We start from the raw sequence: 18,280 nt of genomic DNA on the forward strand, positions 1-18,280 counted from the left end.
CAAGCTGCTCCAGGAAAATACTCCTGCCTCCTCCTTCATCCACATCCAAAGAGATTGTCAATTGCTTACCTGTTTCTCTGGAATTCTATTCCACCAGCTCCATGGAAAATTCTAATGCCCTGCCCTGCCAATCACTCTTATGTCCTAAGTCTTATTTCTATTTTAACAGAATTTAGAAAGAAATTTAGAACATAAGAAGTGATTTGGCAGCAATTGTTAGATTCAGAATTTTTTGGGACAAAAATTTTTGAGCAATGCTTTACAAATTTCTTTTGTCTCCACACTATAAATGATAGGGTTCATTACTGGAGGAATGAATAAGGAGATATTGGAAATAAGTGTAGGCAGGTAGGTAGGAGCTTTTTTCTTAAATCTGTGGACAAAGGACAGGCTAGTCAATGGAATGTAGAAGATAGCAACAGCAGTCATGTGGGAGATACAAGTGCTGAAGGCTTTCTTGCATTCCTCTGGGGATGCAATGTTGAGGATGGAATGGATGATCAGGACATAGGAAAGTAGGATTAATGTTGCATCCACTCCAGCAACTAAGATAGTAGCAGTCAACCCAAATGCACTATTCATCTTGGTGTCTGAACATGACAGTTTCATAACATCAGGGTGGAAGCAATAGGAATATTGGAGCACGTGACTATGGCAGAAAGACAGGCGTCTAAGAAGCAGAATAAGGGGTATCAGGATTACTATTGCAATACTGACAATTGCCACTACAATTTGGGTGATTCTAGCATTTGTGAGGATGGTAGTATATCTCAAAGGGTTAGAGATGGCCACAAAGTGATCAAAGGCCATTGCCAAGAGTACAGAAGACCCCATAATAGTGAATAGATGAATGAAGAACATCTGAGCCATGCAAGCATTGAAGCTGATCTCTCTGGCATTGAACCAGAATATTCTCAGCATAGTCACAAGCATAGAAATGCACAATCCCAGGTCAGTGGTGGACAGCATGGAGAGGAAATAGTACATGGGCTCATGGAGGCTTGGTTCAGTGATGATGACAAACAGGATCATACCATTTCTAGAGAGGGCTGTTATGTATAGGCAGAAAAATGGGATGGAGATCCAGGTATGGGAAGCTTCTAGTCTAGGAACACCCGTCAAAATGAATGTCAGGGATGATAGTGAGGTGCTAATATGGAAAGCTGATATGATGGAATGAGGATGAATGTTTGTCTTTTTTTTTTTTAGTTGTGTGGAGAGTGTTTTGTAGTTGTGTTCATTCAGTTCCTGTGTTTGTCTCGAGAGATAGATTCTTAGGTATTTTATTTTGTCTAAGGTGATTTTGAATGGGATTTCTCTTTCTAGTTTTTGCTGCTGAGCTGTGTTGGAGATATATAGAAATGTTGATGACTTATGTGGGTTTATTTTGTATCCTGCAACTTTGCCAAAGTTGTTGATTATTTCGATTAGCTTTTTGGTTGAATCTCTAGGATTCTTTAAGTAGACCATCATGTCATCTGCAAAGAGCGATAACTTGGTCTCCTCCTTGCCTATTTTGATGCCTCCAATTTCTTTTTCTTCTCTAATTGCTACTGTTAGTGTTTCTAGTACAATGTCAAATAGTAGAGGTGATAATGGGCATCCTTGTTTCACTCCTGATCTTATTGGGAATGCATCTAGTTTATCCCCACTGCAGATGATATTAGCTGATGGTTTTAGATATTTACTGTTTATTATTTTTAGGAATGACCCTTCTATTCCTATGCTTTCTAGTGTTTTTAATAGGAGTGGGTGTTGTATTTTATCAAATGCTTTTTCTGTGTCTATTGAGATAATAATGTGGTTCTTTTGGTTTGCTTGTTGATGTGGTCAATTATGTGGATGGTTTTCCTAATATTGAACCAGCCCTGCATCCCTGGAATAAATCCTAATTGATCATGGTGGATGACCCTTCTGATCACTTGCTGGAGTCTTTTTGCTAGTATCCTATTTAAGATTTTTGCATCTATATTCATTAGGGAGATTGGTCTATAGTTTTCTTTCTCTGTTTTTGACCTGCCTGGTTTTGGAATCAGTACCATGTTTGTGTCATAAAAGGAGTTTGGCAGAACTCCCTCTTTGCTTATTATGTCAAATAGTTTGTATAGTATTGGGATTAACTGTTCTCTGAATGTTTGATAGAATTCACTGATGAATCCATCAGGCCCTGGGGATTTTTTCTTAGGGAGTTCTTTGATGGCTTCTTGGATTTCATTTTCTGATATGGGATTATTTAAGAATTCTATTTCTTCTTCTGTTAGTCTAAGCAGTTTGTATTTTTGTATATATTCGTCCATATCACCTAAATTGGTGTATTTATTGCCATATAATTGGGCAAAGTAATTTTTAATGATTGCCTTAATTTCCTCTTCATCGGAGGTGCTATCCCCCTTTTCATCTTTAATGCTGTTAATTTGCTTTTCTTCCTTCTTTTTTTAATTAGATGGAACAGCACTTTGTCTATTTTGTTTGTTTTTTCAAAGTACCAGCTTCTTGTCTTATATATTAAATCAATAGTTCTATCACTTTCAATTTTATTAATTTCTCCCTTAATTTTTAGGATTTCTAATTTGGTTTTCTGCTGGGGGTTTTTAATTTGATCTCTTTTGAGTGTTTTTATTTGCATTTCCAATTGATTGATCTCTGCTCTCCCTAATTTGTTAATATATGCACTCAGGGATATGAATTTACCTCTGATTACTGCTTTGGCTGCATCCCAAAAGGTTTGAAAGGAGGCCTCATCATTGTCATTTTCCTCGATGAAATTATTAATTGTTTCTATGATTTCTTCTCTAACTAAACGATTTTGGAGTATCATATTGTTTAATTTACAATTAATTTTTGATTTGGTTTTCCATGTACCGTTACTGATCATTATTTTTTATTGCCTTATGATCTGAAAAGGCTACATTTATTATTTCTGCTTTTCTGCATTTGTGTGCCATGTTTCTGTGACCTTATGTATGGTCAATCTTTGTGAGTGTGCCATGTGGTGCTGAGAAGAAGGTGTATTCCTTTTTATCCCTATTTATTTTTCTCCATATGTCTATTAATTCTATTTTTTCTAAGATTTTGTTCACTTCTTTTACCTCTTTCTCATTTATTTTTTGATTTAATTTATCTAAATTTGATAATGGTTGGTTTAAGTCTCCCACTAATATGGTTTTACTGTCTATTTCTTCCTTCCATTCTCCTAGTTTCTCCATTTGAAATTTGGGTGCTATATTATTTGGTGCATACATGTTGATTAGTGATATTTCGTCATTATCTAAAGTCCCTTTTAACAAAATATAATTACCTTCCCTATCCCTTTTGATCAGGTCTATTTTTGCTTTGGCTTTATCAGATATCATGATTGGCACTCCTGCCTTCTTTCTATCAGTTGAGGCCCAGAAGGTCTTACTCCATCCTTTAATTCTGACCTTGTGGGTTTCTACCTGCCTCATGTGTGTTTCTTGAAGACAACATATGGTAGGGTTTTGGATTCTAATCCATTCTGCTATTCATCTACATTTTATGGGTGAATTCATCCCATTCACATTCAAAGTTTTGACTGTCACTTGTGGACTCCCTGGCATTTTGATATCCTTCCCTAATTCTAACCTTTCTTCTTCATCTCTACCTTTTAGTCCAGTGATTTACTTTAAATCAGTCCCCCTTGTCCCCTCCCTTGATATGTTTCCCTTTCTAGTCCCTCCCTTTTTGTTCCCTTCCCCTCCCCCCTCTTCTTCCCTCCCTTTTTTGTGTTCCCTACACCCTAACCCCCTTGGTTTTCCCTTCTCCCTTCCCTTGTTGGGTAAGATAGAATTCAAGATCCCAATGTATCTGGGTGTTTTTCCCTCTCAGAGTTGATTTCCCTGAGATTGAGGTTTAAGTAAAAACTCTCTTCCTCTCCTTCTTATAGGAGTTTTCTTCCCCTCCCCTTCCCGTGTGAATCTTTGTGTGAGAAAGATTATTTTATTTGGTCTTTCTTTTCCCCCTATTTACACATTACATTTTCCCCACATGTTAGTATACATAGATTGATATAAATGTAGTCCTTATAGAGGAGAGTTTGAGTAAAAGAAAAAGATAACATTTTTCTCCTTTTCCCTTCCCTTCATATTTACATTTTCAGGTATTCCATGTTCTTTGTTTTTCCATATCGAACTTTCCACAGAGCTCTGGTCTTTCCTTTGCAAAAACTTGGAAATCTTCTATTTTGTTGAATGCCCATACTTTCCCTTGGCAGTATATAGTCAGTTTTAATGGATAGCTTATTCTTGGCCCAGCTCTCTTGCCTTTCTGAAAATCATGTTCCATGCCTTGCGGTCATTCATAGTGGAACTTGCAAGGTCTTGTGTGACCCTGATTGGCATTCCTTTATATCTTACTTATCTTTTTCTGCCTTCTTGTAAGATTTTTTCTTTTGCTTGAAAGCTTTTGAATTTGGCAATTACATTCCTGGGAGTTGTCTTTTGGGGATTTAGTGTAGAGGGTATTCTGTGAACTCTTTCAGTGGCTATATTACTCCCTTGTTCTAGAATCTCTGGGCAATTTTCTTTGATTATCTCTTGTATTACGATGTCGAGTTTGCACTTTAAGTTTCTGGCTTTTCTGGTAGTCCAATTATTCTTAAATTGTCTCTCCTCCCTCTATTTTCCAAATCTATGACCTTGTCTGTGAGTAATTTTATGTTTTCTTCTAATTTCTTGGTCTTTTGGCTTTCCTTTATTAATTCTTGCTCATTTTCTTCCAGTTGGATGATTCTGACTTTTAAAGCCTGGTTTTCTTTTTCACTTTGGTCTAACTCGTTTTGTAGATGCGTGAATTTCTTTTGCATTATTTCCCACTTTTCCTCCCAGAAGGCTTCCATCTTTTTGATCAATTCCGATTCAAATTCTTCATGGGTTTGTGGAGAGTTTCTGTTTTCTTTGGAAGGTTTTGGAGCATTTGCTTGTGTTTCCTCTTCTATCTCCTCTGTATTTTGTATTTTTGCTCCATAAAATGTGTCCAAAGTCGCCCCCTTCTTCTTGTTTTTCTTGGAATTTCGGGGCTTTTGTGCTTCTGTGGAGTTTGCCATCTCTATCTGAGTGGGGAGGACTAGCTTTTCTTATCTGTGTCTGGTGTTCAGAGGTTTTAGCCCCAGGCAGATTGTCCGTTCTATGCAGTTGTTGTTCTGTCTTCCCGGGGAATCCAGGAATTGCTGGTGTTTCAGTGTTACTGCCCTCCTCAGTTCCCTCCCAATGCTTCTCCTCTCCTCCATTGCCTTACTTCCACACTCTGAGCCTGGTTTGGCCCTTTCCGTGGGGTGTTTGTTTCTGTGCCTTAGCTGTCCAGAAGAGCCAGCACTCTGAGGGGGGAGGGGCTGTGGTTTCCCAGAGCTCTGAGGGCTCCTGATAGGATTAGCTGTCCCTGGGTTGAACTGAGTATGCCCTGAGGTAGGGACCTTCCATGAGACTTGAATGGAAGGATCCAGCCAGGGGGTTACAAGCTCCCCCCCGTCTCTCTCTGTTTCCCTGCTGTCTGTGTTGGGTGCCCCCTCGTTTGAGTCAGGTTGTTTTCAGGAAGCAGTCTTCAGAATAGCCAGTCCTGAGGCTCTGAGGTTCCCTCTGCTGCCTTGGACTCGGTGCTCTGGGTTGGGGGGGAATAGGTCCTGGGACCTTCCTTCTGCCTACCCCTTAGGTCTGAGTGATCTTGGGTTCTGGCTTTTGGGGGGATGCGTACCTTTTGATCCAGGTCCAGGAGGAGGATTCCTGGGATCTATGCTTTTGTTTGTTTTGAATTTTGGTGCCCTAGGAGCATATAGTTTGAGTTCGGTAGGGAAGGGTTTCCGGAGATCTGAACTTTAGCTTTCTCTAAGCCGCCATCTGACCGGAAGTCTGGATAGGCTTATTGACATAGGAAATACATATATGGACCTTGACTTATCCAGAGAAAGGGACATTAGGCAAATACGTAGGAAATTCATTGAGAATTATTGTTCAGTGGTAAAAGACTACTTTAAAACTAGCTGTCCTAATTAGGGCTCTATGGACTTTGAAGAATTGAGGAGAGTAGCAACCTATGTTTATAAGGGTCATGTAAAAAAACCTGGGGAATACAATACATTAGTGGAAGACTTAAAGAAAGAAATTGAAATGTTAAAGAGACAATTGAAAAACAAGGGAGAGACCAAACCCCTTTGCAGGAATACACAGATAAATCAGTAACCTGCCACTTCTGTGAGAAGGGCCACAAAAATGATAGAATGTAGAACTTTTCTCAAGATTATTTGAAGGAATACACAGTTTAATAACAACTACAGAAGTGATAATTATAGAAGTAACTATAATAACTATAGAAATCAAAATTTTAGAAATCAAAATTATAGAAATAGAAATTGAGAAAATAATGACAGTGCTCCAAATGAAGAAGATGATAATACCCAACACAATACCCAACAACAATATATAAAAAATGGTGCTCATTCAAAAAATACTCGAGGTGCTAATGGCCCTCAGGGGGGTCCCAATGAACATCCCAAACAAAATGAAGGTGGTTCTTCTTAGACTCTATTGATTTTGTTGCTATTAATTAAACTTTTTAAGTTTTGTCTCCCCTCTAGATAGTAGAAAAAAATGAACAAAGAACTTAAAACTATGGTTGGAAAATTTGGCACTGAGACACATTTAAAATGTCCTGAAATTCTCCCTCTGACCCTATTTCATCTTATAAGCAGGCCTAGAGGAGACCTACACATCTCCTATACAAGCTAAACCATTTTTGCCCTGCATATACATCACTATTAGGGGGAGATACTACTATTGCTTCCTATACTCAGGAATTACAGCACAAACTGCATGAACTTCATGAATCCAGAGCTGCTGTACAAGCTAAATCACTAGACTTTTCTCTTCATGACCTGAACCCAGGAGATAAAGTGTATATTAAGAATTTCAAGCATATTGGAGCAACTCAGCCTTCCTGGGAGGGACCATTCCAAATATTATTAACTACTCAAATATCTATAAAGGTTGAAGAGAAGGACTCTTGGATTCATTGCTCATATGTGAAGAGAGCATTTTCTGTTGAGATTGATTGACTGTATCCTATCACATACATTGAAGATAATAATCCATTTACAAGTGGAAGCTGTTTTTTTGAGAACACATTGAATTCCTGTTTTTTCCCTTAATTTTTTAATGCTTTTCTTTTATTTTGATTAGAATATTTGATTTTTCTTTATTTTTCTTATTTCTTGTACTAAAGGTACATACAATTAATATTTTTTCTGCGGTAATATAAGTTATATATATACTTGATACCCCAAAAGCTTAAACTATGGGAACCTGCCATTTATTGAAAAATGTTATGGGACTGTGATTAATGTTTGTGTCTGATTCTAGGAAAAGGGATAAAAGCAAGGAGCACAGACTTAACCTGAATAGTGCCAAAAAGAGCACACAGGAAATACTAAAGTCAACTCAAGGTTGTGACACTTGACATATGTTAGTCATAGGACTTCCTTGTATCTACACTCTTTGTGAAGATCTCATACAAGTACCAAAATTTAACTATCATGCTGGCTCCCTATATTCCTGAGAATGACAAAAATCAGACCAGGGAATGAAACTTCCCTATCAAAAATAAAATTCTAGATTTTTCCTTTGTTATAGTATGGCAAATTCCTGTAGTCTTGGCTGCAAATGGGTAAGTGAAATATTACTGCATTCTGTCCGACAGACTTGTGGGATAGAAATTATTTTAAATTGGACCTATACAAGGGCCTATTTTGAATTTTTTTTCTTTATGTTTTTGGATGTATTTTTCTTTTCTTTTGATAACTAACTCATACACCCTTATAACTCAACATTGCATCCTGAGCTGAACTGGATGGTTTTTTTTTATTTAATATATTTTTATTTGATCATTTCCAAGCATTATTCGTTAAAGACCTAGATCATTTTCTTTTCCTCCCCCCTCACCCCCCATAGCCGACGCGTAAGTCCACTGGGCATTAGATGTTTTCTTGATTTGAACCCATTGCTTTGTTGATAGTATTTGCATTAGAGTGTTCATTTAGAGTCTATCCTCTGTCATGTCCCCTCAACCTCTGTATTCAGGCAGTTGCTTTTTCTCGGTGTTTCCACTCCCATAGTTTATCCTTTGCTTATGAATGGTGTTTTTTTCTCCTGGATCCCTGCAAGTTGTTCAGGGACATTACACCACCACTAATGGAGAAGTCCATTACGTTCGATTATACCACAGTGTATTAGTCTCTGTATACAATGTTCTCCTGGTTCTGCTCCTTTCACTCTGCATCACTTCCTGGAGGTTGTTCCAGTCTCCATGGAACTCCTCCACTTTATTATTCCTTTTAGCACAATAGTATTCCATCACCAACATATACCACAGTTTGTTCAGCCATTCCCCAATTGATGGGCATCCCCTCGTTTTCCATGAACTGGATGTTTTTTAACACCCACTTCAGGGGGGGGATTGTATTTTAATATAAAATTCAGAGTTTTGAATTTTTGTTTGAGAAAGATCTTCAAGGAAGAAGCTTGCTAACTCCTAAATCCAGAAAATGAACTGTTGCAGAAAGATGCCAGAAAACCCACACTACATCAAGAAGATCCAGAATGAACTTTGGGTGTGGTTGATTGAACTGAAGTTTGATTGAACATTTATTTGTAAATGTACACTTTTATGCCAAGTAGACTGCCCCTAATTTGGCCTATGGTCAATGTGCCTAGCAAAACATTGGTTTTGCTTTCTTTCTTTTCTATTCCTCCCTAACTACTGTAATTTCCTCTTAGAAAATTGAATATTGTATACATCTGTAGTTAGAAGTGCTTTAGGACTACAAGATGATTATGTTAAATGATCAGTGGGGAGACTATACTCCCAATGACCATCAGGGGGTTTGTGAATCTTAAAACTACTCAGACTCTACTTTAGGAGATTTGATTAAGCTGTTCCCCATTTTAAACAATGGAGGTACTTGATCAGGAATGTATTGAGAACTTTTAAAATTACTCCACCCTACTCAGACAGTGCCTTAGGGGAAGAAAAAGTTGCAGACTCCTGATTGAACAATGAAAAGTCCCTACTCATACCTTATAGTAAAGCTAGAACCTTAAGATAGGTGTATTTTTAGATCTAATAAAAAAAGGTGCTAAGTACCTATAAAGGTTAAATTAATCACTGAAATGTCAAGTAATTTACAAAAGGCAAGCTTAACAAAAGAGGTGAGAAGTACCCAGTAGATTTTATCTAAGCAGAGAAGGTGAGAACCAAAGAAGATGAGAACTAAGAATGGGCAGTCCTGGGAAAAAGTATCTACTGAGATTGGTAGACATGAAAATTTAGGGGAGGTGACATAAGAGAAATTTTCTTTAAAATGAAGGGGTAAAACGTAATAGAGTTGTTGGAGTTCAGAGTTGAAGTGAAGGACTTTTTGAATTGAGTTTGTGATTGAATTCTGTTTGGAGAAGATTTCATTTTGGAGGGAAAGAACCCAGCAGCTTGGAGATGATTTTGTGGTGAGTGATAAAAACTGACTCACTCTCCCTTAGGCCTTTTTCTACTGCTTGGGTATTCTCTCTCTCCCTCTCTCTCTCTCTCTCCATCTGTCTCTCTGTGTCTCTATCTCTTTCTTACTCTGACTCTCACTCTCTCTCCTTCCTTTAATTCCTTCATTTATATTAATTAAAATCTCCATAAATCCTAGCTGATGAGTATTTTCATATTTGGGAATTGCCCATGGTGACCACTTTTTTAGATTTTAAGTCAAAACACTAAAATTATCTTTACAGTTTGGCATTTACAATTTTTAAAATTCACACTATAGCCTTTTTGGAAAATAAAGGAACCTATGAGTAATTTTGAACTGACTGAATTGACTGAACATGTAATGCTAGTATCTCAACCTTTACTGCTAAGAAATGTTTTCTTGTTATCTAACTTAAATTCTTTTGGTGTGATATGAGCTCATCTGAAATATCAGAGGACAAATAATTAAATATGCAGAGCTGCATTTGAAGATAGTTTCTTATTTTGGGAAAACCCTAGAAATAGGATTAAAAATTGGACAATGCAAAAATGAAAATGACTTGGAGGAGTAGTACTGGTTATTTGTTGGAAGAGTATTTATATTGAACCATGTTCTTTTAGGCTAATGAAGTAGCAAATCGAGAAATCTGTTCCTATGGGAAAACTCTGTGAATTTGTGACATTTTAAGTCTCTCTGTCCCTGGAAGGATATTCTCTGGTGACTTATTGCATGTTTTTTTTTCTTTTTCTTTTCTATATAGCTCTTCATGTGAAGGACAGAAGGCATGGGTCTTTAAACCTTTGAAGGAATTGCCCCAGAACTGGAGCTTTTAAAATGAATAGAATGGTTTCATAGCACAGCATTTCCCAGCTGGATCATGATTTTGGGACTAACTCATCAAATCTACATTTCAGCAAGAATTACCTGTACAACAGTCATGAGGTACAGCCTCCACCTGCCTTTCACTGATGGGGAATCCATTCTATCATTAAGCAACTCATTCTATTTTAGGACTGCTCTAATTATTTTTAAAATTCATTTTAAAATTTATTTTTTCTTTTATAAATTTCATATGATAACAAATTTCCCCATAAGTTTTTCAAGGATTTATGATCCAAATTTTCTCCCTCTCTCCTTCCTTTCCCTGTCCCTTCACTGGCAAGCAATTCAATCTGGGTTATACACATCTTATCATGAAAAACATAGCTCCATAGTATTCATTTTTGTAAGTGAATAGTCTTATAAAACCAAAACCCCAAAACATAGTCTTAAATAAAAAGTGAAAAATCATAAGCTTTCATATTCAATCCTATTCCAACAGTTCTTTCTCTGAAGGGAGATAGCATTATTTTTCAAAAGACTCTCAAAATTGTTTTGGATCATTGTATTGCTAATGGTAGCTAAGTCTACCACATTTAATCATTCTACAATATTGCTATTACTGTGTACAATGTTTGCCTGGTATTGCTTATTTCACTCTGTATCAATTCATTTAGTTCTTTACAATTCTTTCTGAAATTATCCTTTTCATCATTCCTATTCCTCTTACAGCACAAGAATTTTCCATCAACATCATATACCACAATTTATTTAGTCATTCCCCAATTAAGGATTATCCTTGCTTTCCAATTCTTTGCCACCACAAAAAGAGGAGCTATAAATATTTTTGTACAAAAACTCTTTGGAATATAGACCTAGTAGTGGTATTACTGGATCAAAGGGTATGCATTGTTGTATGTATTCATTTTCCTGAGACTGAGTTTTGTAAAGATTAAAATTTATGGGAGATGGGGAGACTGAGGCATCTGAGGCAGAAATTAGTTTCTCTCTGCAAGGAATATTATATTTTTTAGAGGTTTATTAAGGATTAAAGAATATATACAAGTAAGAAACATGTGCCTAGGCCAGAGGCCTAAACAAAATAACCTCACATCATGGAAGAGATGCCTCTGCTCCAAAATGGAAGTCCAAAAGAGCAAGAGCCTTCAAAAGCCTTTGAATCAGCTTACATACCTTCTTGATCTCGGCCCAGGTGAGATTACAAGGCATTCTGGGGAAGTGGAGCAAAGGCTCATGGGGATTGTAGTCCTGTATTTGAGTCTATTTTTTACATTCCCCTGTGTGATCATTTGCAAAAAAATTAATTTTTTTCCAAAGGATCATGAAAACATAATCAATTTAAAGATTACAATAATTTGAGGATAAGAGAAAGAAAAGAATAAAACCAATAATTACTGGACGCATTGACAGAAAGCCAGTTAGGGGGCAGTCCCCTTTGGCATGAAAGTATGCATGCAAATAAATGTTCATTAACCACACGCAAAGTTCATTTTTGTGCAGCTTGTGGTCTGGAGGCTTCTTCATGGTGGCTTCTCCAACAGTTCAGTTTCTGGATTCAGGGAAGTAGCATCTTCTTTACCTAAAATTCTTCTCAAAAGGAATTTGAACTTTGCAATTTAAATAATGATATTTTTTTACATTCCCCCCATTAAGAGGGTGATATAAAAAAAAGGGGATCACTTAGGGATGCATGGCTGAGGTATGAGGTATATGAATCAATTGGCAAGAGATATTAAAAAGACATCAGAAAATCCAAAAGAAAAGAAAAATTTCTGGATGAAAATATTGACTATCAAAGTCTTATGTGTAAAAATTCCAAGTAGAAGAAAAATAAATCTATAGGTGGTCCTTCAATCAGGGCCCAATCAAAATGATCTAAGTAACGATGCATTTACCTAGTCAGTAGCCAGGACTACAGAAAGGTACCACACTATGAGAGGCAGAAAAGGGGACCAGATTATAGGAGCCAAGGTTTCGGGGATACTTGTCTGTGAGTATCTTCAGGGTGAGTGTGGATACAAGGAAAGCCTATGTCTTAAAACATGTTAAACATAGTAACCTCGAGTCTTCACACTAAGTTCAAGACCTTTGTATTGGCTTAGAAGTGCATCAATCCATCCTAGATTGGCCTTTCTTTGGCCCTATGAAATGGCTCTGTGTATCTCTTGTCCTGGAATCAGACAGAATCATTAAGCAAAGTCCCATAATTTATTTAAATAATTAGTGGCATCATTTTTATAGTCACAAGCCTTTTAGGGAATGTATTAGCAAATGTATCTTAAACTTAAAAATCAAAAGGTTAAAGAAAATCTTAATACTGGTGACATGTGCTTCAAATATAAAAAGGAGAGAAAAATAATTTTAAAAAAACTGAAAAAGTATATTGAACATGCAAGAAAAATATAATAATAAAAGAGCTTTAAAAAATTCAAAAATATAGCTTATAACCATTGACACTCTGTGTCAGTTAAGAAAATATAAAATACAAGGCTTTCTCACCAAAAAATGAGATCCATTTCCTCTTTGTATCTGGCCATGATCACTGTGAGTAGAAGGCAAATGAATTGAACAAGGTTAACAATTTTTTCATCTTTAAAAATACAGTAGTACAAATATGTAGATATCAAAATCCCCCAAATTCTCAATAGCCCAATTAATTACAATAGCAAACAAACACACTTTCATATTTCACATAAGTTGCTGTATGACATTTTAAAAACCTATGAATTGATGGACATTTGTCACATTTACAAACATAGCAATCTTTCAACCTTGGTAATAAACATATTTTTTTTAAACAAAGTAAAACTCATCTAGGGTTAAGAACATAATCAAGAAATCTATATATCATTCTGGTAGAAGTAAAATAGTGAGCTAAAGAGCATAAATAAAGGGGTGCTCCTTTTGGAGGCTTTTTAAGGATACAAATGCCCTGAAATTAACTGCCCAACTTCCATTCACATGTTGGAAGGTTGGGGGTTTATAAAATGTATTTCACTTCAGCTAATGGGCCTTTCCTCATGGTAGGGGCAGGCAAAAATAACCAGATTGTTAAAAAAAAAATTCCAAAAATCATATTTAAAAAACCCTTAAAATCAAATCATTTGAGGTATTTAGCACATTAAAATTCCAAAGGTTGTTAATACAATTATAACCAGTTCTGAAGTCCATCTATCCTCAGCAAAATAGAAAAAATGTTTTTTCATATATGGGCTTATTCACAATACTATTTGTTCAACACAGTTATAGGGGAAAAACAACAGAATTTTAAAACTCAGTACATTCAAAATAAATTCAATCAACCTTCAGTTCAAGCAGAATAATATTGAATCCAGTAATATATGAATTTAAAAATCACAAAGTTATATTTTAAACAAAACAATGCAATAGAACACAGAGATTTTTTATAAACCATTGGAGTCTGAAATGCCTTGGAATATAGCCTTTAGTCTCTTCAAAGTTACTTGGGGTTTTTTTTTTGTTTGTTTTTAATTATCCATTTAAATGTCTATTGTCCAAAGGTAGAGTAGTAAAGGCTAGGCTAAGGGGTTCAAGGGATCTGTCCAGGGCCCCATAGCTGGGAAGCATCGGAGGCCAGATTTTAACTAGAGACCTCCTGTCTCTGGGCCTGGCTTCCAGTTTGCTGGGCCACCCATTTTCCTCCCCAAAGTTAAAGTTGAATCTTTGGGCTGAGTCTGCTCCCAGACAGGCAGGTAAAATCAATGAAATTGCCAGAAGAGTCAAAAATCCTTTTAAACCCATTGCTTTTTAGGTTTCTGTTTGAAAAGATCTGTTTCTTCTCTCTAGTCTTTTCTCTCTTTCCCCTCTCTGATACCCCTGTGGCCAATACCCCCAGCCACGTGGAGGCTTAGCCTAATGGAAAATTACCTGGTCTCCTTTCCCTCTCCTCTCTCCCCTCCACCCACGTGGCCAATACTGTTACCAGCTGGTCGCAATGTGTCCTCAGCAATCTGCTCCAAGGATCTGGGTGATGAGCTGGCTGGGGTCACACTTCTGGGTCTGGGGCACAGAAATAGGCAGGCACCGGGCTGGTGAGAGGACAGGAGCAGGAGAGGCTTCGGGGGTGGGCAAGGCCTGGACCAGGAACCAGGTGAGGACGATCAGGGCTGCAGGCTGCAGGCAGGAAGCAGCTGGGCCTAGCCAGGTGGGGTGGGCAGCAGGTCCAGAGCCTGTAGCAGCTTTGCGAGGGTAGAAAACCTTGGCCAGAGAGATATGGCTCAAAAAAAATTTTTTTTCTAGGTACTAGATATTAAAAGTTGAACTAAAGATCAGAAAAGAATTCAGAAGATTGAGTTTTTTTTTTTCCCATTAGGTCACCAAACTGTAAAGATTAAAATTTATGGGAGATGAGGAGACTGAGGCATCTGAGGCAGAAATTAGTTTCTCTCTGCAAGGAGTATTATATTTTTTAGAGGTTTATTAAGGATTAAAGAATATATACAAGTAAGAAACATGTGCCTAGGCCAGAGGCCTAAACAAAATAACCTCACATCATGGAAGAGATGCCTCTGCTCCAAAATGGAAGTCCAAAAGAGCAAGAGCCTTCAAAAGCCTTTGAATCAGCTTACATACCTTCTTGATCTCGGCCCAGGTGAGATTACAAGGCATTCTGGGGAAGTGGAGCAAAGGCTCATGGGGATTGTAGTCCTGTATTTGAGTCTATTTTTTACAGTTTCCTTGCCTGAGAAATTCATATATTTTAGTTATCTTTCAGCTATGGATCTCTTATCTTATGACCTGGAGTTCAACAGTAATGGAAATAAAGATGTTGAAAATAAAGATGTATTATATTTTAAAATATTTTTCTTTTTATTATGAAATGAATCATTAGCAAATATAATAAACACACATATGTAAACATATATGAAGTTTTAGATAAGAAAGTGAGACTGGTTATGTACCATTCTATTTTTGAAAAGCTTATTTTATAATATTTATATACATATATACATAATGTATAAATATATATACATGCTATATATATGTATATATATATGCCATATTCATTGCTTATACATATATGTATATAAATACTTATGTTTATGAACATAGTTAAAAAGTCTTTGTGTAGTTTTAAACTAGGAACTTATACTAGCAAAGAGAGCTCTTAGACATTATGTATGTTCATATATATATTCACATGCATATTTATGCATATATTAATGTGTATATATTTATATGTAACACATTTGCTACATTTCCATGTCTCCTGCATATATAGTGTATACTTAATACCAATTAGAATTATCTAGAAAATGGAATGGTTTGAATGGTTCTTGTTTCTGGAGATATTCCAGATGGACAAGTCATTTTTCAGTATTTTGTCTGGAAAATGATAGAGACATTTTGATATTCAGGTAGGTTTTTAAAATATGACTAGAGTTTCCTTTCAAATCTCTGACTCAATAGTTCTGATTCTTTAAGCTGGAGACTTCCACTTAAATAAATTCATATAATTTACACCATGATTCTTTAGTCTTTATATAGTCAGGCTAGGTATTCAATTCTATTCCATTTATTTAATTTGATTCAATAATCAGATTTAAAATTCATTATGTGTAATATAAACCTGAAAAGTCTCATTAACATTTTACCTTTTTAAGTGACTTGAACAGTCCTTTGGAGATTATCCAGTTTAATTTGTGTTTTTGCTTAATTTCAGTGCTTGTTTTTAGTTAATGATTTTCACCATATTAGACTTGTAGAGAATTGTTTTAAAATAAAGAATATAACATCCTGGAACCTGAAGATACCTTTGTATTATAAATGACTTTCTGATAGAAGGTAAAGGAAGATCAACCTTTGGAACTTCTGTGGACCCAATTTGATTTAAGAAAGATAATTGTTTGGTGAAAGAGAGGCAGTAGAAGATTTGGAAAAGAAGTCCCTTTCATCTTTGAGGTTGTAGGATTCAAACATACTAATACCCCAAGCACCACAGAATAGTTAGAATTGAAATAAAATGCATTTTAAAACTAAGTTTTAAGAAAAATCAATAAATAAATCTATCAAAAGAATAATAGGTGGTATTTATGCTCTTTAAATTCAGAATAGTACTATGATACTTTCACAAGTGTAAAAATCATTATGTATCATAAAATGTTGTATTATTATGAGCAATCAGTATTAATAATGTGTAATTCAGAAGTGAATGGGAACGTTCAATTTGGGGAACGCTCAATTCAGGTATGGACTAAAATTCAGTGATAGTAATTGTTGAAAGGATTTATTCATATTCCTATTTTTTCATGGAATTCTGGAACCATTACTGTCCCTTTGAAAAGAATATCAGAAACAACTCTATCTACATCAGTAGAGAGCTATGATTCTGGGAATAACTTCACTCATTAGGAGTGTCATATAAAACATAAAGATGCAGTGTTTGTTGTCGCAGAATCAGAATTCAGAAAAATTGGGAGGAATTTAAGGAAGCCATTTATTTTTTAAAAATACCTAGCTGAAATTGAAGTGACTATTCAGAGGGGCAGTAACATATCTGTAATTGGAGGAGTTCAAATCAAGAGCGGGTTATCATCTTTGAGAGATTATATAAGAGTGTTTCATCATTGGGTGGTGAATGAACTGAATATATGATGACCTCTAAGATTTTTTCTATTTTAAGAATTCTATGAAGCTGTCTTGAAAAAAAATCCTGTCAATGGAAAATTCTTTCCTGTCTCCAGTTTGTATGGAGAAAGCAAGTGTCAGATCAGGACTCCCTTGGGGCGAAGGACTTTGAGAACAGCTTTACGTATTTGTTTGGTCTTTACGCTGTAAATGATGGGGTTCATTACAGGGGGAATCAGCAGGTAGATATTGGCAATGAGAGTGGGTACATAGGGAGGGGCTTTCTTCCCAAATCTATGGACAAAGGATAGGCTGATTAGAGGAATATAGAAGATGGCTACAGCAGTTACATGGGAGATGCAAGTGCTAAAGGCTTTCTTGCGTTCTTCTGGGGATGCGATGCTAAGAATAGAGTGGATGATCAGAATATAGGAGAGGAGGATGAAGACTGAGTCTATACCAGCACTAGAAATGATTGCAATTAACCCAAATGCACTATTGACTTTTGTGTCTGAACATGAGAGTTTCATAACATCAGGATGAAAACAATAAGAATGGTGAAGCACATGGCTGTGGCAAAAAGAGAGCCGTTTAAGAAGCAGGACAAGGGGTATCAGGATGACCACACCTCTGGTAACAATTGACACTCCAATCTGGGTTATTCTTGAGTGTGTGAGGATAGTGGCATATCTGAGTGGATTAGAAATGGCCACAAATCGATCAAAGGCCATGGCCAGTAGTACTGAGGATTCCATGAAAGTGAAGAGATGAATAAAGAACATCTGAGCCAGGCAGGCATTAAAACTGATCTCTCTGGCATTGAACCAGAATATTCCCAACACAGTAAACAGAGTGGATGTGCACAAGCCCAAGTCAGTAGAAGAGAGCATGGAGAGGAAATAGTACATGGGCTCATGGAGGCTTGGTTCAGTGATGATGACAAAAAGGATCATACCATTCCCAGAGAGGGCTGTTATGTAGAGACAGCAAAAAGGGATGGAGATCCAGGCATGAGCAGCTTCTAGTCCAGGAACACCGGTAAGAAAGAAGGTCAGTGGTGGCGTTGATGTGTTCTTAAGGAAAGCTGACATGATGAGATGAAGAGACAAATTTTTCTAATGAGAGAATTTATATCCTGAAATGATAAATTCAGTTCATTACAAACTTCCTAAATTCAAGGGCTATTTTATTTTTCTTCAATATTCTTTACAAAGCATATAATACCTTACCTATAATAGCAGGAGCTCAGTAAATATAGATTATGTGGAGAAAGAGTTCTCTGAATTTTTTCTTCCTTCCTTCAAGATTTATTTTAATTAGTTATTTCACACAAAA

The 18,280-nt window shown here is 36.4% G+C and overlaps 2 protein-coding genes across 2 annotated transcripts; both read right to left on the reverse strand.

Moving 5' to 3' along the window:
- Positions 1-222: 222 nt before the first annotated feature.
- LOC100019084 (olfactory receptor 51F1-like) lies at positions 223-4,019 on the reverse strand. The gene is made up of 2 exons (XM_001372015.3): positions 4,006-4,019; positions 223-1,150 (listed from the first exon to the last, which is right to left on the reverse strand). The coding sequence occupies exons 1-2, from the start codon at positions 4,017-4,019 to the stop codon at positions 223-225; spliced, it is 942 nt and encodes a 313-aa protein (XP_001372052.3).
- A 13,063-nt stretch (positions 4,020-17,082) lies between these two features.
- LOC100019112 (olfactory receptor 51F2-like) lies at positions 17,083-18,036 on the reverse strand. The gene has a single exon (XM_001372033.3). The coding sequence runs from the start codon at positions 18,034-18,036 to the stop codon at positions 17,083-17,085; it is 954 nt and encodes a 317-aa protein (XP_001372070.3).
- Between the last annotated feature and the right edge of the window lie 244 nt (positions 18,037-18,280).

The sequence above is a fragment of the Monodelphis domestica genome, chromosome 4, assembly GCF_027887165.1.
Source record: "Monodelphis domestica isolate mMonDom1 chromosome 4, mMonDom1.pri, whole genome shotgun sequence".
Taxonomy (NCBI): Eukaryota; Metazoa; Chordata; class Mammalia; order Didelphimorphia; family Didelphidae; genus Monodelphis; species Monodelphis domestica.